Source organism: Notothenia coriiceps, unplaced genomic scaffold, assembly GCF_000735185.1.
Source record: "Notothenia coriiceps isolate Sejong01 unplaced genomic scaffold, NC01 NC01_scaffold00037246, whole genome shotgun sequence".
NCBI classification, from domain to species: Eukaryota; Metazoa; Chordata; class Actinopteri; order Perciformes; family Nototheniidae; genus Notothenia; species Notothenia coriiceps.
In genome coordinates this window covers 10,320,942-10,348,106 of record NW_011369947.1, presented here as the reverse complement: position 1 = coordinate 10,348,106, position 27,165 = coordinate 10,320,942, and the positions used below count along the sequence as shown (strand labels likewise).

Here is a 27,165-nt window from a genome sequence, read left to right as displayed (position 1 = left end):
TACAGTATGCGAGCAATTTCAGTGTAGCCACATATCTCAGAGTGTTCCCTGCCAAACTGCATTAAAAGGACTTAGTTCTGTAACATAATGTACTGTAAGTTTGGCTGCTTTTACTGTCCTAAAAATGCACACAGCATCCACTAGGGCTTAATAATTGCACATTTTATACCTAAATCTGTGGATGTTGCATTTTCTTTTCACGCTGCAGGTTATCTGTTGTCATGTAATTGGCTCTTAGAAGACAGTTAATGAGCTACAAGGCAGAGGGGCACTTTTAATAAGAGCTGCAGAAAGGGAGGTACGGCTCACATTAGCACTGATTATTCTCTTATAGACTTAATTGGTTGTGATAATAAACCCTCTCATTATTGAAATGAATATGCCCTGCTGTTAAACAAATGTGACCAGCTGATTAAAAGTAACTTTGTGTGTTTGTTCTCGCATGCATTGAGTTGGTCAGATTGCACACAGCAGCCATGCATGCATAAAAGACTGATAAGAAAAAGATGCACTACACTACGTGAATGGACACTAACAAGAAGTGCAGATGCCCTGGTTCCCTGAGAGATCCACCCTGGAGAATAAGGTTAATGTGTTGTATTTATATTACCTGGGTCCATATGTTCCCAAGCCCATTAATCTTTTATTAAAAAATATTAGGAGATTTTTTAAAAAGGTTTTCTGTTCTCAGCAATATTTTTTCCCAAGGGCAAATGTTTAATAAAAGTTTCCCTGGGTCAATACGCTGTAATTGCTGACCAACAGCTTAAAGTGTATACTGATATGATACTCCTTGAAACCTACACCTTTAAATTCATGGGGACAGTCCTTTCCAATCGTTTACAATGTTAGATAATATCAAGAAAATAGGGCCCCAGGACCATTGGGAGGACCCTTTTAACAGTAGCATTTCCACCATCTCGCACGTTGTTTACAGAAACGAGATTGGAGTTGGAATAGAGGGAAGACTTCTATTACAAGACAGTTTGGTAACACTTTATATTAAGGTACACAAATTAACCATAAACTAGTTGTTAATTAACATGCATATTAGCAGTATATATGTATTAGTCATTATAAAACACTTAGTAATGCCTTATTCTACATGACCATATTCTACAAGCAATAGGCCATTAGTTGAGAGTTTTTCCTCAATAACCCTCTAATTAGTGCTTATTTATTGCAAGTAAGGACGTTGTTGTACATGAGTTTTGGTCTTCAAAGTCAAGTCAAAGTCAACTGTATTGGCAATCTCAAAATATGTTTGTACACACAGAAAGATCGAAATACTGTTTCCCACTNGGTTCCGTTACAGCCTTGTGTGAGCGAACGGGCTATACAAAAGAGAAAAGATGCAACTTAGGTGCTGTTTACACGGGAACTAAACGGGTTGTATCCGCTACTTTTCTCTTTTGTATAGCCCGTTCGCTCACACAAGGCTGTAACGGAACCGCGGAAACGGACCCCTAAAACGATAACATGTGTACGTCCTATACGATAATTTCCTGATAACGATGAAGCCATAGCCCCGCCTCTCCCACCAGTGCTCTCGACTAACTTTTTTCACCATCCTCCCGGAACCGTCCCGAAATACAATCTAAGCCGTCCCGAAATTAATGTGGACCGTCCCGAATTTAAAATATTAGTTTTTCTACTACTTATCATTAGTTAAAATCATTCAAAGTGACCTTTAACATAAATAAAACATCATACAAATCATTAGATGATAATTCATCAACCTTTTTATTTGAGTAAATCAGTGACAAAGGCCAAATATATTTAAACAAACACACAAACGAGAAAATGACTAATATTGAATCAAATCAAGTCCCATCCAATTAACAAAAAAAATCCAACACTGTCCTGAAGACAGAACCCAGAGTAACCACTAACCTGGAGGACAGTCTGTAACACAGTCAGGAGACCTTTACAAACTGCCCCGCCCCCTCGCACACAGACGGGAGAGAGAGATCTCGTCTGGATTGGAAAGCTCGAAAATACATCATAGACGCATGTTGTAGTCTTATTGCATATTAGAAACGGAGTTGGATAAACTAGAACTGCGATATAATGTTTATGTAGCAATACTACATATGACATATATTTTTTAAATGTCTCCAGTACCGATAAAAAGTCAGATAACATCGGAGCTTAACGTTACCACTGTCTTTAATAATTCCGGCCCGGGCTGAGCCCGTTTAATACCGGGGCTCGGTACCCACCATACATAGGGAGAGGCGCAGCATATTGCTAAGGACTAAATACGATGGAGGGTTCTCATCTCAGCCTTATTACCCATAGTAGGGGATGAAGAGGAGTAAGTAAATAAAGAGGCCGGCGCTCCAGGGTCTGGTTCTGCTGTGCGTTTTTGTGATGTAACGGTAAAACATTTCAGAATTCCTCCACGGGATACCATTGTCATTTTACATCACTCAACCCGCGAAATACACACACTCAGTACTTAGCTAGACCCGCGAATTTGCGGGCCAGGAATTCGCGGGCGCAGCCAGCTGTGCGACTGGCTGACAGCCAGCGGCGCAGCCAGCTGTGCGACTGGCTGACAGCCAGCGGCGCAGCCAGCTGTGCGACTGGCTGACAGCCAGCGGCGCAGCCAGCTGTGCGACTGGCTGACAGCCAGCGGCGCAGCTGTAGCTACGTACTGTGTGTGTGTGTATTTCGCGGGTTGCTAAATGTTTTGTGCGTGTGTTTATGTTGACAAGGAGGTTTAATAACTGTGTGCTACACAAAACGTGCAGTCGGTTTCATTTTAATCGCCGTTTGTAGTAGAGTTAGCAGGGTCTTTTTATTTTAATTCTCGCCCCAAATTCGCCCCAAAATTATTTTTTATCCTCCCCGACACTATTTTTTCGACGACGGGACGTCCTTAAGCTCGAGCCCTGATTGAACCAAGGAAGTGCATTGTTTTTGTTTTTTCCACTCTTCATTTTTCTGCAGAACATCTGCACTAAATCATGTAGCTTGGTCGCAAACATTTGGCTGTCTGTTTCTACACTGCTCCCAGTTAGCATACTTTCCCAGTCATTCTGTTGCACAGCTTGCTCCAAGTTTGCAAATTCATTTTTTGGTATTCTTAGTTGTTCCAGAGGTTTGTAAGAGTGGTGGAACCGTTTTTGTGAGTTTTCTGGATATTAATATTAAGTTGTGGTCAGATAGTCCGGTGATGAAATTAAATGTTTTATCCACTCTCTCAGGTTTATTACTTAATATTAAGTCTATTTGTGTCTGTGAGGATGAGGTTATTCTGGTTGGTCCTTCTGTCATTTGTGTTAAGTCTAAACTATCTGTGATTTGCTTAAGGGCTTTCCTACTTGTCTTGTCTAAACAGTTACAATTCAGGTCACCAAGCAGTATTAATTCTGTTTTGAAATCACATGCTTTAAGAAGTTTTTTGAATGTGGTGTAGAATTCATTATTTGAAGATGGTGGGCGATAAACAACAATGAGCACAAATGACATTTCAGGGGACAGCATTATTTTTAATCCAAGACATTCCAAGTCAGACTCAGAATTCTCAGAAATGTGATCCTCACATTCTGAAGCCTCTTCCTCTTCCTCTACATGATCATCAAATGGTTCCCTTTCATCCAGAATCATTTGCAAGGCCCTCTGAGCAGAGAATCTTTTGAACCAACTTGATCAGTTGTGATAAGGACCCAAACTGGCGAAGCTTTATTTATTGTGTCTTGCCCCAAATGTGCAGCTTGAATAGAGTGTGAAAAAAATAAAGATTGGTTGAGAGCAGACAGGTGTCGGTGCTGGACTTTATCAACAATGTTGCAACCTTGTGAGGGAATTGCAGGGGCAGAAACCAAAAAGTCTCACACACACACACACACACACACACACACACACACACACACACACAAGGCCCAGACAGGTGCACAGGACCTACAATCTCCAAACTTTAGTTAGCCGCGGGTCCAGTTGACCCGAACACCCTGTATGTAATGTAAATGTGTAGGGGGGGTACAGTGGGTGGTCATTGAAAATGTGTTCACAGAAAATGAGCCAAGGCCATTGAGTGTGGGTTTGAAAACATTATTTATCATATCATTTTTCTTTAACTAAATAATGAAAACGGGTCCCACAGACCCGAATACCATACAAAGGTTACATTATTATTTTATATGTAGGCTGCTGGTTCTCTTTCACATAGTTAATCACATTTCTACAGCAGTCCCGAAAGGATAAACCAACAGGTCCTTTTGCTTTCTGTTTGAAGTCCAGGTTTTCTGAGAATATGATTATCAGTTTTCGGATACCCACCTCTGCAGATGCCACTAAATCTGGTCCTTGAGGTTGTTTTTGGTACTCTGAAGTTTATTCTTACCATCCAAAGATGTTTGAAAAGTTTATATTTTCATTTCACAAGTTCAACTTGATACAACCAAGATTTTGATGTAGTCAAACAAATTGCTGATTTTATCTTTGTAGTGGCCATGAAACGGTAATGTGAGTTTTATCTGAGTTTTTTTCCAATAAACAGGAGTATGTGTTGTGGGAACAGAACAAGAGGTTCAGACTATCCATAACATAACGTGGCTCTTGTATCAGAAAAAGATGATATCCCTGAAAGGTGGAGTCAGCAATTCTGGAGAGAGATTATTGATCATTGAACTCAACACAAATGTAAACTTCTTTATTTCAAGGTTCAAGGCTTTTATTAGCCATACGTACATAGCTACAGTGTAGTTATGACGATGAAAATCTTAGGTCACAGGCTCCTCCAACAGTGCAACACAATAAAACTGAAAAAATAGTGCAAGTAAATACAAAAAAGAAAATGTCCTGTGATTTGTCGTAACTAATGATCTTCCCCGTCTCTGTCAGGTGGCATCCCATTCGTGCTGACAGGGGAACTGTTCGAACAGTCCTACAGACCTGCCGCCTTCATGATCGCTGGAATAGTGAACTGGCTGTGTAACTTTGCTGTGGGCCTCCTGTTTCCATTCATTCAGGTGAGTTACCTCATCCAAATCTCTGCATGTACACACTGTTAGGGTTTGGAGCTTCTTTTGGAGGCAGTTCAGTTCTGAGTTACACAGCAATGGACACAAGTGACATTTTCTAAAAGAGGCGTTACACACAGGTCCTTGTTGGCCACTTAACCTTTCGCAGCCCCTCATTATTCCCTGCAGTGGCTGCTTGTCACAGCCTGTTGCTCTCCACCACCTCTTTACTGGACTCTCAACATATTTGCAATTAGATGTTTCTGTAGTCCCTCCATCACATGTGTATTTATATTATTTGTATATAAGTACTGAGCTCCAATGATTGTGCTTTGAAAGTTCATCGAGTGTTCCTGCCTGAACTTCCTGTACGCTTTTGAATTTGATTGAACATCAATACTGTTTTACACAAACAAGCTGTATTGAATGCCTTTAATGAATCATACTTTAAACCTATGGCGTAAATCTTACGCTGGGGTTTTTCAGTTTTTGTGCGGAGAGCTTTAACATTCAGACCTGATATAACACTATGGATCATAAATATGAAAACTCCAGTCCTACTCCCTTTACTGTGAGTGAGTGTGATCTGCTGTCAGGGCAGCGAGGAGCGGCAGCTAAAAGGAAGGATGAAGAAGGATGAAGAAGGATGATCCCCCGGGCATCTGCTTTTTTTATAACTAGGATTACAAGATATTGTTTTTTATTTCCCCTGCTAAAGTGGGAATCGGTGAATTTTTCAGCTCATAAATGTCTGATATTGGCAGTAAAACATACTGTACAGGGGCACTCACCCATTTAAAACACATTATGTTCTGTCCAGTTATCTTTGGGTATAAGCAGAGGTATTTAGAGTGAAGTAAAAACCCGTTGATGCAATCTGGGTCATTGGGGTGTAATGTAATGTAATGTAACAGCATATTGTGAAGTATCACTAACCAAATGTAAAACATCTTCACTTCAATATGTAATAACACCCACACTAAAATGTCATGTTAAACAAACATTGCAAATAGTGTTAATACACTTAATAACTATGTTATAACCTGGTATAAAGCAACCACAATTGAACATGTATTTCATTTATTCAAGCATGGGTCTTACTGACTCAAAATAAACATTTTAAAATACAATTCTGTGGAGGAAATTCCACACAAAATCAACCTCTTTGGTAAGAAATTAACAAATAATAGAAGTTTAAAGCAACGTTTTGTTATTTAATAAAGTCAATAAAAGTAAACGCATTTAACAGAGTTCATCGATTTCTGCTAAAAAGACAGAGTATTGCACCAACAAGGTAGTACAAGCACTTTATACACTGAAAAACAAAGGAAAGGGGAAGGTCGTTCAATAAATTGGTAGATTATATTTTACTAGCCGAAACTAAAGTGTCACAATTTTCCTAAGCCTTCCTAAAAATATAACGTATGCAGGCAAAGATATCATCCATCCTTATCGGTTATTACATAATGCATGCGTGTTTAATAACCAATCATGTATTACAAATTACGTTAAAGTGGATTATAAATTGCATTATAAAACGGACAAGTCAAATCAAGCAATCTGATTGGTTCTTAGCCGTGATATACTGAGCGTATACCACGGGTAGAATTGTAAATTACTTTTCACAACAAGTCAGTATCCCTCCGCGTCTGAGAAAAACCGTATACAGTTGGGCTGAAAAGCAAACTGACATAGACATCAAACGGCAAAACATATTCAGTGTGCAGTTCCTTTGGCATTAGGGCAGGGATATCTAGATACTTTCCAGGCTTTGACATAATGAATTGTGCTACTTTTAAAGCAAGCAACGATGTTTTCAGATCTGCTTCGCGTCAGGCCGAACCACGCCCCTTAGCTGTGATATAATGAGCATATACCACGGCCTGTCGTGAGCTATTGCTTAAGTAAATTACAACCGAAAACAGGTGTTATTAACACAATGAAGTAAAATGTATTCGATTTTTGGTCATTTACAACAGCTATAGTTATGTTTTTTTAAATGTTTTTGTATCTATTTTATATGACTGTTATATTGACTAAATTACTTAACATGTTTCAGATTTGTTCAGATGGTTTTTCTTTCAGTTCTTACATATATTGGTAAGAAAGGTACATGATGTTGTGTGAGCGGTGTCAGAGCGTGCGCTGTAGCTGAACAGATCCAGTGTCAGTGGACGATGAGCTGCTGCCGGGCTGCTTTGCCGCTCGGCCTTGTAAGCAAAATGTTGCTGGTGAAATGTGAGACATGACAGGAAAGCTGAATATGAAGTATTCAGAAGCGCTTTTAGAGCCTGATAGGAGATGTAGTGGTTGCTGGCTGCTTCTTGATTATTTTTGGTTCGATTAAGGACATATGTAGTTTGTTTACCGGCAGAATTGAAGTACATAGCTGTTTTATCTTAGAATAATATGGCCCGAAAAACATTTGCACCTATTAAGCATTTCAAAAAACACCTGATGAAAGAAACCCTTCTAGGTAAAAACACTCATCAATGAAAGCAGAGATACACAGAATAACAGGGGTGAGGGCCAGACTTTGTCTCTTTTTTAAATGAACGAATCATAAGTGCTCCTATACTGGCATTAAAGGATATAGCAGCTACTTCACCCTTGTGTGGTACAAAGTCTGAGTGTCTTTGAATGGGAGCTGAGAGACATCTCTACTTTGAGAAGGGTAGTTGTGTTTTTTAAGAGTACAATAAAAGAAATTCAACTGACAAGAGCTTATTAGTGTCTGACACTGGAATGTTTTTTCTGGAAACAGCAGGGTCCTCTTTCAATTTTAAAACCAGAGTGCAGCTTCAGGCGGCTCCACATCACTGCCTCTTCTCATTTGACCTCCTCTCTTTTTCCCTCCGTGCCTCTCCTACCCTCTTTCTTTGGCCACACGGCTTATTTGTTCCTTTTCTCAGACACTCTCTCTCACTCTTTTTACTTACCACTTTGTAATCTCTTTAATGAAGATAACCTCTTAAGAAAATATAGTGTTTGTTCAACTTTGAATTGGGTTTTGTTGTGCTAAAGAATATTGGTTGGTTACTCTTTTTTGACAATTCGATGGGTTGGATGTGTCAAAGTCTTTATTCATCGCATGCACAACAATTACAGAAACTAAATTGTAATCAATAAAATCAATTTTCCTTGGTTGGTGATTGGCTAATTGTTACACAAGCCAAAACATCGTTATGATATCATAAAGTGGCCAAAATCTACGGAGCCCCCTAGGGGACATGGAGAAGAATTTTTATAAGAACAAATAAGATATCGCAAAGAGATCTCGCAAAACCCCGTTGCAGTTTGTAGACGGTCCCTCCATGTCCACTAGGGGGCTCCGTAAAAATCTGATCAGCTCATTTTCAGACAGGTTTTTATATAAATGGATCAGGACAAAAAGAGAGAGAATCTTTTTTCCTGAAACTTTCAGAATCTCTTTACACAGAGGGGACACATGTTTATTTTATATATATATATTTTACAATATATGAACTGTCCCCTATTTAATTGTCTGTGTCCGAGGGAAATGTATAGCCAATTGTTGGACTACGCACACATGTTAGAGATAATGATGATTCATAAACCCTCCATACATTCAATTTACTTGCTCACTAGAGAGACCCTTTCATTCTTTATTACTGTATTCACTGCAGGAGTAGTGAGTCCATCGTTAGTTCTTCAGATTGAGTGCCGTTGTGTTGTATGGAGGACTGATGATAGATAATAATAGAAGGGCAGGAGAGCTGCACATAGATATTTGTGTCACGATCTTAGTTTTGTGTCACGGTTTTAATTTGGTCTGTCTTGTCATGGTTTTATTTAGCTATTCTGTTCTCCCTGTGTCTTGTCTTCCTCCCTGTCGTTAGTTTTCCCTGGTGTGTCTGATTGTGTTCACCTGTTGCCCTTGTGTTTCTCCTTCCCTGCCCGGCTGTTTCTCGTCTCGTGATTACCCCTCCCTGTATTTAGTCTTGTCTCTTCCTGTGTCGGGGTTGGTTCATTATTTGTCGTTCATGTCTCCCTTCATGTTGGTCACAGTCACCTTTTGTTTGGATGCTACCTCGTACCTGTTCATGGATTCTTGTTTTACCTCGTACCTGTTCATGGATTCTTGTTTTACCTCGTACCTGTTCATGGATTCTTGTTTTACCTCGTACCTGTTCATGGATTCTTGTTTTTTTCAGCTTTTGTAAATAAAGCTCGCCTTTTGTTTCCTTTTGAAACCTGCTTCCTCCTCAATCTGCATTTGGGTCCTATTTTTCCCCTACCCCGACAATTTGTGAGGTAGCACGTTAGATAATATACTTGAAGTGGAAATATCAAACCTTGCGAGGTAAGGTAATTGGTTCTGCATGTTAACCATAAGCCCCTTAAGGCTTTTTTTACAAAGTTGTTTCTTAAATGTGCTGTTCTGCAGATGGCTAGTTCTGTAAAAGTTGGTATTAAGACAATCTCCAAAGTTTAAACTCTGAGACAATGTGCTGGCACTTAACTTTTTATGACTACATAATATGTCATTAATATTATATTTGACCTCTTATGCACATACTTGTTATGTTCATATAGTTAATTGTTTATCTTTTATTTTATTTAAATGTAAAATGGAACGACGATCACCAAAACCCATTTCTTCTTTAAATGAAGTACTTTGATTCTGATATAAACACTGCATTTCAAATTTAAAACAAAGACATTATAATATTAAAAAATGTATAATTAGTCAATTCCTATCAATTTATGATCTAATTCAAATACACTATTAGTTTAATTTATTGATGCAGCAGCATGTGTTTCTAATAAACAGATCACATCCAAAGAAGCTTCAATAATGTATCTCCATCATCTAACCCTACTCAAGGTCCATTTCCTATTTATCAATCCCACGGCCTCACCTGGTTGGCCAAGAAAAGTGTAAGTCCATAAAGTGAACAGGGAATACAAATCCATAAGCATGAATGAATGAATAGATGCCATATTTGTATAAGGATGTATCTCCTGTAGCTGGAATCAATACAACAATGTCAGTAATTTAAAATGTTTCTCAGGAAAAATATTGTCAGTGCATTTATTCCTGAGGAGGGCACAAACATGTCTATGATAGTTGTGGTGGTAAGATGTTCTCTTTTAATGCTTTAGTGTCCCTGTGCCCCAGCGGTGGTTGTGCCTCTGATAGTGAAACCTGTCTGATGTGTTTTTTGGCTCTTGCTCGACAGGACTTAAGCACACATCCAATAAACGTCCTGGGCCCTCGGTGCTGTCGTCTTATTCCATTAATGCTCCCCAAGCCTCTGCTGCCTTTTTACATTTGACTGATGTGACTAAACATTAGAGAGCCTTCTGAGAAAACGCTGTAGAATGTTCAGTTGGTAGATTTCAAAGCAGGTTAGTATAAAAACAAGTGGAATCTGCCAAACCCTTGATAAAAGGACAGAGTACAGATCTGCTGCTTTGTTCAAATGAATTCAGTGTCTGTCGGAGATAGGAACAGCTCCCTGCCGACCTGACCATCCAGACGCACAACCCCAGAGAGATTAGGTTCTCCAGGTAATCTACTCGTAGTCTCGGGGGGGTCAAATGAACTGACACCCATTTGAACAAGACCTATGATGTGGCAGTGCCCTGTGCAGAGGAGGAGCTGTGACCTATGTGGTAATTACGGTACACTTCTTTTTACACATATGAGCCAAACCAGCCTCCTCCACAGACCAGTGGCAGAGAAAATGAGACATCCTTTATTTCTTCCACATCTAGGAAATGACCAATGATGTGGAGCAAAAGGACAGTACAGATGAAAGGCAAACATTAAAAAAACTAACATATAAAATAAAGGGGCAAGCGCACTAAGATGAAATCAAAAAGGTACAAATCCGTGTTAAAATAAGGAAAGAAAGTCAAAATAGCATCCAACAAAAGTAATAAATAGTAAGAAGTACAACAGTGGTGTTACAATGAGAATTGTGTGTGTGTGTCACGTGTGCATGTGTGTGTGTGTGTGTGTGTGTGGTGTACTGGGGACTGTGGTGGTTGTACAGTGTGACCGCTACAGGAGGAAAGGAGCTGCGGTATCTGTGTGTGAGACACCGCAGTGAAGCCGCCTGTCATTGAACAAGCTGCTCGGTGCTGACAAAGCGTCCTTAAAGGGGGGGGAGGATGTTGTTCAACAGTGATGACAGCCCAGCCATCATTTGAGCTCAGGCTTTCTAGAGCCCGATAATGAGCAGTGAGATCAATGTGGACACCCTGGACTGTCAGGGGCTTATTCACATTCTTCTTAAGGGGGGACACTACCTGGTGAAAAGGGAGGAGGAGGCTTGTGTTAAGTCTCATGTTCATTCATTTGATATTTTATGGGTGATGTGTTACATCATGTTTACTCCCGCTTGTTGCTGATAGTGATAATAATATTTTTATATGATTTTATTTTTTCTCTTCACCTTTTTTTGGCATTGACAGTGGGAGGGGTTGAGCCTGCGAGTGGCCGCATTCACACATGCCAATTCATAATTTGGAAAACTTTTGAAACAGAAAATAACGGAAACCTTGAACAATGGATAAAGCCACGTACAAAATGTTGCTTTCGCTTTGCTGCCATATTTGCGTCCACTCTTGTACAGAGGGGATTTTAGATGTATCCTGTTCAACTCCATAAATCAGAAAATACTATCAACAGCCAAGAGAAACATAAATTCTCGCTACGATTTTTGGAAAATGTTCTATGAATCAGGCTATGAATGATTTATGGACAAACCTGTCTGTAAAAACCCTTAGAATATAGATAGGAGTGACTCTGGAAAGTTTGTATACGTGCTAATGAACTGACATTTTCTTGCTCAAAGAATGAGAAAATCTCTTAGCCTTTAAAGGTATTTCATGTAACATTTACCATTATGTGATTAATGTAAACTCATAACTTTAAAGAAACCCACGGAACTCCCAAAGGATCTTTTATGTATCACAAGAGCTCGGGAAATGTAATTCTATATGCATAATGGGCTGTCAAGTTCTACTTTAGTTGAATTAAGGAATCTAGAAGGCAATAAACAAAGTGTAGGGAAATAAACACCTTAATTTGTATTTTGGACCTTTTCTTTCCATGAGTCTGAAATGAGATGGGAGTAAAATAGCCCAAACTCTCAACATTGACCAGTGAATGAAGCGATGAAGAGAAACCCATCACAGTGGGCACCAAAGCATGCTTAGCTTGCGGGCATCCCGGACAGCTCTGAGACAAACTGGACCACTGAGACCATCTGCAGTTTGCCGGCCGTCGCCTGCAGCACGGCTGTCTTCAGCAACAACATCTTCCTTTGGAATTTCTCAAAAGGAGTTTGTGTGAGGGTGTCGGACAAAACCAAGGTCGGATCTGATAATCATACCACAGGGTTAGAGTATTCCTTTTGTGATACTCCCCCCTATGGATCAGCACACAAAAGCTTTTCCTTCATCTTTCATACCCAGTGAGAACAACAGATCAGAGCTAAAACTCGCCTGATGTTAGAAAAATTGTAAACATGTGCTACTTTTTGTCTGGATACTTTGAATGGTTTCCATACTGCCAGTGGGCACACTGTGTAGCAGCATCCAGGTTGAGCCCAACACAAGCCAGATCCCAGAGGGCTATCCACAGTGAGAATGTCTGACCTCGCTGTACGCCTCGAATAAAAACTTGATCACTCTGGCTGGGCCGGTGGCATTGGGCCAAGCAGAGAGCCAAACAGCAGTTTGTCTGGCCACCTGCGGGAATCATTTTCTACCTGACAGAAGGGCACTGTGCTTTTGTTTGGGAGGAAAGTTTATCCAAGGTCTTAGCCAAGCCTGGTTTAGTCGGCCCCCTGCTCCTCGGGGCACAAGCAGATGTAACCTGTTGTTAAAGTTGACTGTTTGGGAGGTTTTTATCTTTCCTCTGAATCTGGCAATGTATATGTATGACTATTAAATACAGGTGCGATGATAAGTTGAAGCCAAGTTGGAAAATCCACAAAAATGCAATTTACAGCACAAACACCCCAGTAATATCGCAATTTGCATTTTAAATTACTTGGAGGCACTCTGGTGCATAATCCGCAGCATATTTGTTTTTTATCCCTTTTGGTCTATTTAATTTATTCGTGATTTCTTTATTATTTTTGGGGCTTTTTAGCCTTTATAAGCACACCTGAAGTGAGACAGAAAAGGGGGTAGAAGGAGTCGATGTGCAGCAAAGCGCCGCGGGTCAGATTTGAACCCAGTTTTAATCACATGATAGTGCAGGGAATAATGTCTTCTTATGGCAAGAAGGAACCCATGGATCCAAAACACTGTGAGCCTTACTTGTTCTTAACTTAATGCGACAACTGAAACTACACCAGCAGCTCGGCCGTGTCTCTTGTTACTGAGCCCAGACTGAACTCTCTGAGCAATTTATTTCTGGCACATCCACCGCAAAGCCAGGGGGGTGTTTTTTATAACATTCAATTCTAACTTCCCGCTTGGTTACAGCAATCTTTACTGAGGTGTGCTGCTGTGTATCTAGAGCCATAGCTTTGATTTGGTGAGTTCTCCTATGTTTCATCATTGCAGAATGATGGCAGTGAAAAACAATCTTGTCTGTTGACGTGAGATTTCTCCCCATTATATGACATATTATGGCCCTTATAGCTGAAAGATATATAAAGCTCAAAAAATTAGGAGACCACTGCAGCATTATCAGTTTCTCTGGTTTTACTATCTATATATTTGAGTAAGATGAAAACATTTTCATTTCATTCTGTATTCTCTACTGACTACATTTCTCTGTGTTGGAATTCAACAGGCACTGGACAGGAATGGCTGCCATATATGTAGAGATTGAGATTTAAGAAAATGTGTGGATTGGTCTTTTAATTTTGTTCAGAGCGGATATATATAATTTACAGAGTTAATATTCTCTGAATCCTCAAATATTCTCATAAATTACAAAGACATATTTGTAAGAAAACTCTCCCAGAGAATTTCTGTTTCCATCAGTGTTGTGAACTACAATGGCCTTAAAATGCTACAGACAAACACTTCCTGAGGAAAGATTTGTTTTTCATTAAATACATGTTTGCCGTGTCATGTCGTTAGACTACAATTCCCTTAAGTTATTTGTGCACACATAAAATACTACAAATAAATGTTGTCAATACTCTTACTCTTCCCACTTTGAGGGAGTTGACCCATTAAGTGCCGCCTCATTAGACAAACAAATTCTGCTTTTAGTGAAGTACTGAAAGTTAATCAGACGTGCCGTAGAGAAGGATAAAAGACGAAGGTATAGTCAAAGCAAAGGAATAAGTAGCAGTAAACAGCCGGAGGATTTATCTGATCTGCAGTGAGGATGTGTAAACAAAATAATGAGCCTGATTATGTGCTCCTTACTGAAGATTCGCTTTTTTTTATTATTGGGATGAAGAAGAAGAGAAGGATAACAGAGTTAGGGGGAAAAAGTGAATCATAGCCCGTATGTTCATTCTGTATTAACTGACTTACCCTCTCGGCGTCGTGCTTAATTTCCCTCTCTCTTTGATGTTTTGGAGCCGTCTTTAATATCTCGTCAGTGTAACAAATAAGTCCACTTTTCAACAGGTTGTATCCAACTCGCCGCGAGGAACTTTGAGGCTTTGTTTATAACCTTTCACAGATCTGTTTCATCTCTGTTTGTCAAATCTGTACATTTCTCTCGAGTAGTATACATCCGCTCAATCTATTTATAAAGTAAACAAGACCAGAGGTTGTTATTTAAGAGCAAAGAGGTCCAAACCAATCTGCCATTTAAGTTTGAAATGGTCACGTCTGAAAAGCCTGACATCTTATTTCCTTGCCCACTCACTTTTGCTTCAGCCTTTTGCTTCTTTTTCTCTGAGAGTTGCGCCTTCCTCCTTTCTGATCCTTTGCAGTCTAACTCACAACATTCTCTCAAGGGTTATTGTTCACTGACTAGACTTCACCTGCTGCTCCATTGACCTTTCCTTTTCACTCTCTCCAGTGCCATATCTGTCCTACTAGTGAATTTGAGTTCAAAATGTACTTTCCTTTAAGCTCCGTTTTGGTCCTCAGCAACTCCTACCCGGCTGAATCCTATATGTTCATTGCAGGGTTTTGAGTCATTTTTTGTTTCCTGCTACTGCCAATAATGACGCGACCAGTGTGAGTGAATTCAAATGATACATTTGTAAAACAAAATCATTGCTTCATAGAGCTGAGGGGAACTGCAGGGTCAGGTGATTATTCACCAAAGTATCCCTATTCACAAACAAACATGTACGTAATATAGACCCTCCAGAAAAACGCGATTCTGCGATCGCGTTTTTCTGGAGGGTCTAGTAATAGCTCAGCCATTGTTAATAATTTCCAAAAATGCCTTCTTGAAACACAAGGTGCCATTATCTGAAAACGATCTGAAAAAGTCTTAAAAAGAAACCTGAAAACAATGGCAGGCCGTAATTGTTACCTACATGTATACCTAACTGTCGGTTGCATTGTACATATTCTGTTTATATTTCATAATGTGTGCAAAGTCCCACGGTCTGCTTTATAATTGCCCTCTGTGCCGAGGACACGGCTCTACTTTTATTAGAGGCAAACTCTGCCCTCGGTCATTATGTCCCACTTGTCCCTCATTAGATCCTAATAGCATTCGACATTTCCATCTTCCTGAGCTGAAAGAATATACGCTGAAGTTCATACCCTTTCTAACTTACAGTTTGTTCAGCTCATTCAAACACTTCTTTACTTTTCCACTCTAGTCTTCATCTGCAGGAAGAGTTGGGGCTTGTTTTTAGTTGTTTACAAAAAAAATGTGTTAATAGATGTACCTGGTGCCCTTAGAAAACCTTTGCTTAAGTGCTTTCATCGTTCAAAGAGATTATATTGGAGAGATTTATTTTTTTTGCAGTTATTTCAGTCAGTAACATGACTGAAAAAAGGTTTGCACACGAAAACCACATACTCTGCAGGGCATCGGAATTTGATTTGATTTATGATTAAATGAAAGCAAAAAGGTACACACATTTCTTACTTCATATTGCAGCATGTCCTTTACCAACCTGATGATTATTCTGATGTTGGAAACATCTTTGCAGTAAATTGCTTTGTTAAAAAGCAATTTAGCTTTGAATACCCTTAACAAATCCTTGTATGACCTTAGCTGAATGCAGGAATACAGATGTAAAGCTCTGAGTGGAAGGACTGCTAATACGGGTAAATGTTCACATGTTCAGGTCTCTACTCAATGCACCTTGAGTAATTACATTTCATTTGCCGCATATTCTGCACCGAGGCATTCAGACAGCTCTCACCTGCTTATGTTAATTAAACAGGATGATATATGGACTTATATTGTTAATGTATCTACTATTAAATCATTCTGTCTGGAATTTGTTCAGGGCTAAAAGAAACATATATTTGATGTGCCGTTTTGGCCTTTCCAGTCCTGAATGAGATGTCCAAACACTCCTCTTCCCTCTGTTCCTGGTTTACATGCGTGAGCGTCATGGCAGTGTAAATCTGGAATGCGTTTGACCTCTATTCATTGCAGCTGAATGCAGGCATTTAGCGCCAGGCATTTAGCGGGACTTTGGCAAACAGGATTCAGTTACAGTCACTGCTGAGAATAAGCAACAACGACAGGAGCCCACGGTGTAATCTTTTTAAATCATAGAAACCGGAGCAGGGACTCAGAGATTCATTAATGTATATCATGTGCTGTATCCAAAAATAAAGCTAATGTGACAGAACTATCCTAATTACATTGCATCACAGTACATCCACCTTCATTACAGCATGACTTTTTGTTCTTGCAAGTGCATGTGCAGTTTTCACAATACAGCTCGAGACATTCAAGTGGTAATAGACCAGTGTTTTGCTTATCCTCTCCTATCATTATCAAGTAAATCTTAATTGCACAAGAAATACAATCGTCATCATCATTTGGATCGTTCCTAATACGCTTTGCTTTCACTTTGCAAAAAACTCTTGATTCACGGCTCTTAATGACTTTTTTTTATTTGTGGGGAAAAGGCAGAGGGTGGAACACAATAATGAAGTGCAGTGAAGACAACTGTTTTCCACTGTAGGAGGAAGCACGCGTTTCAAAAGTCACCACTTGACGTCTTATGCTCGTTTGCACATTGGTTGCGTCATCATGCATTCATTTGCATAACACTTAGTGGTTGTGTTGTTTGCAGCGAAGTAGAAACCTTGTGAGGATGGCAGATCAACCTTGAACCTATTACTCTGATTAATCATTTATAATATCATGCATCAACTAATTATTTCTTGCTTTGCCAATGATGGTTTGAATATTTCGCTAAAAAGGGCAGCTGTGGGATGGGTTTTTTAGGAAAACGACAAGCTAACTGTTATGTCTTTGTGACAGCCGCAGCAACAATAATACCTGAATGCTTAAAAACTCTAGGGGGTGGGGGGTTGTCTGTAGTCACTTGGATGGAGTTGAGGAACAATATTGCACAAGGTTGAGGAGAATTAACAGTTACAATTAGTAGCATACTGTAGGCTACTGGCAGTAGATTCACTTTTTCAATATTAAAATGCATTATTCCATCCAAGGACACACATACATTAACGCACACACAGGAAATGAAACTTTAACTGTAAATTGAAGGACATGTTCAAAGCGAGAAAGAGAAGAAAGTCAGCACAAAAGTTTGAGATCTGAGTGAATCTTTGCTTGCAGCATGGTGGACATTGAACTGACATTGTGTTGACCTTCCATCAAATGTTCTCTGCCCGTATTCGCTGCACCCCCGGCAGACAAACCAAGGTTCGTCCTTTCAGCCAGCTGCACCAGTGGGTCATACAGTATGTGGGAGAAAAAGAGTGAACTAAAATAGCTGAAAAAGGCATATCAAACACAAAGACAGTGGTTTCTTAGAGAAAGAAGCTGTTTTTCTAACAGGGTCAGTCAAATGCAGAGGATGAAACAGCAACAGAGCTAAACAAATATGACAAGAAATCAGATCACAAAGGGCAACACATATCGGAACTTAAACATTTTTCCTTTTCACATCAGGAACCGATGTGTTTATAAAGATATAAATACTGAAAGGTGCACTATGGATTTTAAAATTCAAAGGACTTTCACCCACGGTCAGTTTGTGTCCTGCAGTAAACATTAATTATATATTTGACACATAACATCCCTTCTTAAGTAACGCCACTTCCATAGTTGATTTGGATGCAGGTGGAAATGTCACAAAATACGTACACACGAAAAAAGAAAAACTTTTCAGAAGATATCATGCAAACAATTGCATGATGAAAGGTTATTTACAACTCAAATGAAAAATAAGTATTTCACATCAACTAATGCACCCTGTCAGTTCTCATTCCACAGTAAAATGTGTCAAACATGTACCGTACGTGATTGTGTCAGTTTTCCAGAGTAAAATCCAATAAAACACCAATTAAGAATTATTACGCAATGTTGTGTGTAGCAAATAGCACTAACACCATAAAAGATACGTTTCTGTTACCATGAGTATAGCATTCTTTTACTGAGGAAGGCATTTTAAAATAAGTGATGAAAACTGGTTTTGGCAGAAACATATGGTGTGTGTAATCCTATAAGCTATCTTTTCAATGTTCATAATGATGAGAAGGGGCTTGTCAGGGAGGGGCCAGATCTACATTTGTATGTGGAGCGTCACCTCGAGAGTGTGGGCAGATCCACAGGACACTAATTACTCACCTCCTCTTTGTCTCTTCATTTCACATCATTTCCTGATGCCCGATTGGAACTAGTGAGCGTGTATATTTATTTATATTTTAACATATGTCGGCCTGAACAGTAAGACAGAGAGCAGCGATGTAATGTGATGATAAAATAAATGGCTCCTTCATTTTGATGGATGAACAATGAGACTGGTGGAAATAGATGTCAGTCACTGAAGGTCAGGTTGAAGTGGAGCTGAATATGTAATAAGACAGACAGAAGAGGCATACAGCTAAGAGGTAGTGATGTCACAGGAGACCTACATAAATAGATCTAGAGAGGTTAGGAAAGAGCGGAGGAGACAGAGCAGACCAATGCGAGAAACGCAGAGACAAGGGTGAGAGAGAGAAGGCGACATGCGGTTATTTTTAGCCACCCAGTGCCACACATATTGCAGTGTTAGTTTTGTTTGCTGGGGTTTTGCCAGGCCCACGACACAGATCACAGCAGTGACTCGCAGCTCACTGACGGCCACCTGAAACATGTTCTGACCCTGTTCAGACATCACACTGCTCGCCTGTCACATTTCTTTTCGCCACCGCTGACGTCACCCTGGGTTATGCAGGGGGGATGAGTCTAGAATTTGAGGGAAGACTGTGACACTGTTATGTAAAACAGTTTTTAAACTCTGTTAAGACTTCAATTTAAAGCCCTAACTTTGACTTAATAAGCTGTACATTTTTTAAGGAAACATTGAATCTTTAAAGAGTCCCTATTATCTTTTTGTTGGGTTTTCCCTTTCCTGTTGTGTGTCATAGGCGTGTATTATGTGCATGCAAATGGTCTGCAAAGGCTACGATCCTAAAGTTGTAGCCTTTAGGATTTCAGAATATAAGACATCAGGCTCCTGGACAAACACTTGTTGAAGTCCCCCAACCGCTCCTTTAAAGAAGCAAGACATAAAAGACACAGCCTTATCGTTCGTAGTTGTTTTGTTTCTCTCTGCAAGGTTTGTGTCATTTTGCGGTTGTTTGACTGCTCACCAGCAAGGACAGTCATTTGATGAATGGCTTTACACAGAAGTTCTGATACCAGTAAGCCAACATCCTGTCACTGTCTGCCCCGCCTTTGAGCTTCTGACATCAATAATTTAGGTTAGACTCAATCTGATTCGGTGATTTGTTTATTCCCACGCGGAGTTTTGAATCATGTTTTTATCTTGGAATTATACCGAGACAGTGTGGAGCATTGTTACTGTATGCTCCTGGGATGAGCGGGAATCTCTTTGTTTCCATTCAAAAGAGCCTCTGCTTTTCAAGTGTAGTCAAAGTGTAGCATGGTTGCCATGGTCATACCGACAATGCAATACCGATTCCTGGAAAATAAACCTCTTACATATTTCCCATCTTAAAATAATAACATGTTATACAACAACAGTGCAGCAGTTGACCCCAATGTTGATGTCAAACACTCTATGGAAGATCGACCCCCATCAGTAGTTTTCCTGTTGACCTGGTGTCTGCAGCCCATGGCAGTTTGTCACACTCACTGCCTGCCACATAAAATATCTTATTTAGCCAGCCCTCTTCTTCTTTTTGTTTGTATGTCTCATTATGTGGGCAGAGATCCACATTATGAGGAAATGGTCCATTAAATCGGCAATATTCTGCTCATTTTCAGGATTGATTATTATTATGTTGTGCTTCTACTGTGACATGTTGCATGCTTCAATGTCCGAAAAGCTCTTTATTTTTCTCATACTGCCTGTGCTACAACACCTCTTTTCACCCTCTGTCTGAAACCAGAGCCCAGTCTGCTCTGATTGGTTAGCTGGCCAGCTTTGTTGCGATTGGTCAATCGCTTAGAGATATCCCGCCACTTAGCCTATCACATACAATGTATGTATAGTAGGGGTGTAACGGTACACGTACCCGTACCGAAATTATTCGGTACGAGCCCTTCGGTTCGGTACCGAAGTGTACCGAACTAATATAACGTTAAACGTAAAAAATGTAGAACGTGAACAACTTTTTGGAAGTAATCTCAGGTGCTGCGTTGCAGCACTCAGAGTAATTTGCTCACATTGGGTTCAACGCGTCATAGAGCGAGCAAGTCATTTAATTGGACGAGAGGCATACTATGAGAGTTGGTCACAGGGATGCGTTCAAATGTAGTCAGTAATTTGAGGAACTGTCGAAATGGCGAACGCAGATAAAGTTGAGCTCTAAAATCCTCCAGCATAATTGAAGTCTCCGGTTTGGGAACATTTTGGTTTCGCAGTTACGTACAAGGATGACGGACAAAGACAGGTGGACCGAACCAAAGCTGTTTGTCGGCATTGTTAAACTAAAATTGGTTACGCGGCTGGCAATACATCAAACTTGCACACTCATTTGAAAAGGCATCATTCACCCGAACGTGAATATCACCGGTACCAAAATAAAAATGACTAAAGAGTAAACCCAACTCCCGCTAGCATTTAAGCCTCCACCACTCGCAAAAAGTTAGACCGAGCCAAAGCTATTACAAACGCCAAATATCCTTATGTTGCCATGTTAGCAGAGCGGTACCTGGCTGTATCTGCTACCTCTGTCCATAGAGAGGGTGTTCTCCACAGCAGGAGACATTGTTAGTGCCAGCAGATCTGCCCTTTGGGCAAGCAATGTGGACAAGTTCATTTTTCTTTAAAAAAACTTGAAAATACAATGACAAGCAAGCAAGTCATAATGTCAAACTGGCTGCTTAGGTACTAGTACAGTTCAAATACAGATTATTTCAGTTCATTGAAAAGCTGCACCTTAATGTTTATTTTATTATATTTTGTATTTATTTGAGTGAATACATTATTCACAGTTTAATAATAATAAAAAAAAATAAAAAAATGTTTTATGTTTTGTGATCATTTGTTCTGCTGTACCGAAAACGTACCGAACCGAACCGTGACCTAAAAACCGAGGTACGTACCGAACCGAAATGTTTGTGAACCGTTACACCCCTTGTGTATAGTTAGATAGTGATGTTACTATGTCGCAGTTGTAAACAAAGGAGTCCAATCAAGGCAAAGGGGGGAGGTTGTGGGAGAGAAACTCCCTCTGGCGTGAACTTTGGGATTTCATCCTTTTCAGACCATTTATATGCACACCTTCAGGACACTGATAGCACATTTCCCATGTCAGAACATATTCTTTTGGTTTAATAAAGCAGGCAAAAAGGAAAGAAAATAAATACGAGGACAGTGACAATAAATAGCAAGCCTTCACTTTCATTTTTGTAATCCAATCAGGTATCGACCATGATAATTTATTAACAGAGTCATCTTTCAAGGATTTATATGACTACCACGTAGGATTGTTGAGAACCACAGTACTGGGATATGCAAGAGGGTTTATTTAAAATTTCCATTAAAAGTATGACCTTTTCTGAACCCACAAGCTAGAAACCATTGATTGGTGTGTCCCTTTGGATTACAAAGGAGATGGATTCCGTTTCAAAATAACTTATAGCTGAGAAATCACAATCCTTTCTTTACAACAAGTTTTTCATGTTTCATATTGTCAAAGAATAATTCTTCCTTACTCCTAAGATATTTAACCTTTCTGTGTGTTGACGTTTACGACCAACCCTGACTCGTTATCTCCTTTAAAGAATGTGCTGCTGCACTTATTCTCAGTTTTATGACCGGTCAACTCTCGGTCAGCCTAAGAGTATCTCCAGATGTTGGCGATATCTCCAGTGTTCCCAGGTGTTTACGCACCATCCCCCAATATGTGGATTAACTCTCTGTAAACTAGTTAAAAGGTCTATCAGAGAGAGGCTGGTGAGATTTGACATGGCAACCCACCAGGGCAGTCAGAATCTCTGGCTGCTGTGACTTGAATGTGAATTTCTCCGGCCGATACTTGTAAATAAACATCAGTGTTTGACATCAAAGCTCCAACTCTCCTCGTATCTCTCTGAGTCCTGACTCTCCATTGCTGCAGAAGTTTCCCTTACATATATAAGTATCATGTTTTATGTGATGTCAGTTATAGATCTTCTCATGGAAGGTCTAATTAAATAATAAGCACTAATAAAGGGTTCTACATAAACCCATAACAATTTATGCTTTAGCGATACATGTTTTCTTTGCAAAGCTGAAAGGTTTTAGAATCAATGTATGAGTGACGGGGCCTTGTTTGCAATTTAAAAAGTCTTGTTAGCATTTAATGAGCTTCTTGTAGTTAATTCAAAACATTACAACATTGCAGTTGACAAGAATATAATTTGTGATGCTATAAAACATAAAATGGAGCAATAACCACAGGCTCTGGTTGATGATCATAAATCTATTGAGACTAATGAGCCATCAAACCCAATCCCATTCATTAGTAAACTGTGAGTTTATACGTTTGTATGTGGTGCTAATGAGTGAGGATTATATTAGCGGTGATCCATAACTGATGCTAAAGGATGGTATGTCTTTCCATTGTGGTGCTCCCATGTGACAGCATTGACATATGGTAATCCATAAATCTCTAAACAGCCCCGGGGGACATTTGCGCTGTAGTCTTATGTACAGTCTTGTATGCATCACAAACACTGACCTTGAGTGTGCCTCCCATTGGGAAGATTCAGCACAATCTATGAGAGCCCATTCACATGCAAATAACCCCCACCATCACTGTATACAGTTCTTCTGTCACCGGTAATGACTTGGAATTGCCTAGAAACATGCAACATATCTCCATGGAACGAGTCTATGGACCTGGACCTTTTAAATATACACTTTAATTTGATGTATGTCCACAGCAGGTGGTAAAACATCCCCTTGCTCTTTTTTACTTGAAGCACCAAAAATAATGCATTGCGCAAAAACGCCCACCCTCCTACTCATTCAAATGTGGGGGCCACAGAAGATGCTAATAAAAAAAACTTGCTGCCTTGAACATTAAAACATAAACTTTATTTTTTTTTTATTAATCTCATTTAACACTGCGATGGCAAATCTCGTAATCTATTATCAGACCGGAAGAGGCCTACTGGAAGAAAAATGTTGAATGACTTTTGTAAAAAACCCAACAGTTTCCTCTGGTTTGTGTCTGTTTGGTGGTGTTTGCTAAGAACAGGGCCAGGTAGGGATTCAAAGTTCTTCTTCACAGTGTTCTCAAGATTATTTCATCACAATGGGCCCTTTCAATGACACACCCTCACCGCAAGCCCTTGCTAAAAAAAAAAATGCTTGATTTGTTATGACCCTTGAGTACTGAGCCACCCCATCCTGTTCTGTACAATCCCATCCTTTAGGCCCTTCATCCTAATTTAAACTCTTCTGTTGTAGCCCTTTCCAGCTCCCACTAAATAAAAGTTGCGTCATTCTTGCCCATACTGGCCTGAACTGTCCTTTTTCTGTACTTTCCTAAACTGTTCTGTCTGTCCCTGCACTATCCTTATCGTCCCGTCCAATACTCTTGGGTCCTGAACTATTCTGTTCTCTCCCTTTCTGTCCTATCCTGAACTATTCCTTTTATCCTGGCCCAACCAGCCTTTTTTTTTTTTGCATTGTCCTGCCCGCTTTTCTCCCATTCAACAAAAAAACCTGGTCTATCCTGCTCCACCTTGCATTGTTCTGTCCTAGACTGTCCTTTCCCTCCTGTTCTATCCCATCCCAACTTTGCATTATTCTGTTTTTCTATTGTGTCCCGTCTTACTTTGTTCTGTCTCATTATATGTGTCTGTATGCTCTGTATGTCATATCCTGAACCTTACTGTTCTATTCCAACCTTACTTACATTGTTAGACTGTGTCGTTCTGCACTATCCTTTTCAGTCGTGTCCTGGTACTGAACATTCTTGTGTTGACCGGTGTTGTATTATTCCATCCAGTCCTGCACTGTTCTGTCCTGTCTCCTGAATCAGGGTTCCCCAATTAGTGCTATAGCCAGTGGCGGTTCATGATCAATTTTACCGGGGGGGCCATGCTGGGGCCAGTTATTTAATGTGAGGGGCACATTTAATGTGTTGGCGAAGGAGACAAAGACAGTGTTCCAGAGTACAACACTTTTAGTTCAGTATAAAGTTAAAACGTGAAAAAATGTCAATAATTTACTAACAATTTTATTTTTTTACTTTTAGTGACTTATTTTCAGTTATTTTGGCACAAGTTATAGTACAGTCACTTCGTTACAATTTTATTAAATTACATTAATGAAAAAAAAAACATTCCTCAATTTTGACCCAGGTACAGCAACAAACATTGCATTATCATAGATTCTTCTGGGCCACAGCAGTGCTCAAGCTCAGTGTTGCAGGCCCCCCACACCAGAACCGCCCACGGCTATTGCGCCATCTCCCCTCTTAATGTCACCCTTGCTGCAAAATGACATGAAACATATATCACATTTATATGTTTGCTGCCAATCATAAGTCTTTATATGCATGTCTAATTGTTGGTGTGTGAACCAAGCCAAACCCAGCTGAGCCTCAACAGCAGATCAAAGGCTTATCCATGCGTCAACCACAAGACTGTTTCATTCTGCTCCATCCACTAGGCTTGCTTAAATTCGATTAATGACAGAAGGAGTGGACGCAGAAATGTCCTGTTTGAAGCCTGACTCATCTCATATGACTATTGGGGGAGGAAGGCAGTGTTTCGTGAGGAAACTTGCTAACTTTGCAGATGAGCGCTACATCACAGAGGCGGCATGGAAAATGGGTCAGGGGTTTTGCACGATGCTCTATTCTTTTCAGTGCTATTATGAAATACAGTGAACAGAGGAAAACACTGTCAGAGACAAACAGCAGTGGTGATATAACAGATGAAATCAAAGTAGTTTTTCATTGAGGTCATGCTTGCTTGGACACAACAGATCTAATACCAGTTACATAGCGACGCATTTGAGTCCTCACATGAGCAAGGTATTATAGCTTTGTGACGGACTAGTGAGGGTCAGTCAATTCTGTCTCTCTCTCTCACACACACACACACACACACACACACACACACACACACACACACACACACAAAACCTCTCTCCAACTCTAAATCTCCCTTTGGGTAATCAGACTGTGTATTTTTTTCAAATCTGTCACTAATCTCTAATATTGGCATGACACACTGGACAAGGTTAGCTTTCAGACTGTGGGTACATTTTTCAATTCACAAACAAATACGCATTTTGTTAGAAATCTGAAGCGGACATTTTCTCAGACTTGCGAATACTCTTATATACAAGCATGTGGGACCTTTTATTGTGCATGTAATGCCAAGCCCACCATGACACACAGATGTCAAAACAGATGCCACAGACGACGTCTCTCTGCAGTTGGCAAGAGTTTAGGACGGTTAAAAAATGGCAGGATTTGAGAGAGAACAGCAATCGTCAAATAGTATGATTGCTAAAATAGTATAATCCATCAAATTGGTGAAAAGATTGGCTAAGGTATTTCATCCATTTCCAGAGTTTTGAGTCCTGGCACATACAGTATGATTTTGGTGTGTTTAATTATTGTGTTTTTTGTTTGTGTAGGAGGCGCTGCAGGACTTTGCTTTCCTGGTGTTTGTGGTCGTCTGCGTCCTGGGATCCATCTACCTCTATTTCGTCCTCCCTGAGACCAAAAATAAAACATTTATGGACATCAGTCAGAGCTTTGCCAAGATCAACAACATCCCTGTCCCCTCCCCTGGCCAAGAGATGGAGCAGGTCCTGTCCTTTAAGCCTGACATGTATGGAAAGGACATCATTAAGATGGAGAGCTCTTTCTAGCTTAACAAACTAATTGTTGGTAAGCAGGGTAACATATTTATTTCATGACAATAGTCAATGAAATGAAAATCAATAGTTTTGTTTCAATGCATTTTGGTATTTTTATATATTTTGTATGACTGGAATATTTAGGAATAATAGTTTACAGCAATTATTTGTTTATACCTCTTATTACAATTAAACAAACCAACAAGAGTTTAATATACAGTATGTAACAATCATACATTTCAAACACCCTTAGTGGAAATCATTCAACAGTCACAAAAGGAATTGTAATGTGACTGAGGGTGGCTTGCATACAATATTGATGTGCACACTATTAAACTTGGACCTGTATTAACTGATTATTATTTTGCCTTTTGGGGGGTTTTGCCAACCTAATATAGGATAGTAGAGCCATTTTATCCTGCTACAGTAGCATACCCTGGCTTATTTACTCCATCAGATTTGGAAACACTAGCACCCTTCTCGAGTTGTGTCTGTGTCAACCAATTTCCAATCTTCATTCTCTTTTTTCAGCTGTTGGTATTTAAGCTGCTACTAAATACTTAATTTCACCAGTTTATCCCTAACATCAGGTGTTGAGTTTGCGAGTATGAGGTTTTTACATGGAAACATCCGCTTCCAGTGGTAAAAAACAACTCTGATGAAAGCAATGAGACTGAACAAAAGCAATAACGTTTTGAATGATAAAATGAAAACAATGAGATAAAAAAGTTTAAACGCCATGAACAGCTGACAGGAGAAGCAATGTTGGGTTATACCAGTGGTTCCCAAAGTGGGGGGTGCGA

The 27,165-nt window shown here is 39.8% G+C and overlaps 1 protein-coding gene across 1 annotated transcript; it reads left to right on the top strand.

Annotated features, from left to right (window-relative positions):
- The first annotated feature begins 4,847 nt into the window (after positions 1 to 4,847).
- Positions 4,848 to 27,165, top strand: LOC104965761 (solute carrier family 2, facilitated glucose transporter member 9-like). Its single transcript, XM_010794774.1, has 2 exons — positions 4,848 to 4,979; positions 26,138 to 27,165. Exons 1-2 carry the CDS (start codon positions 4,914 to 4,916, stop codon positions 26,372 to 26,374), a joined length of 303 nt encoding a protein of 100 aa, XP_010793076.1. The 5' UTR covers positions 4,848 to 4,913; the 3' UTR covers positions 26,375 to 27,165.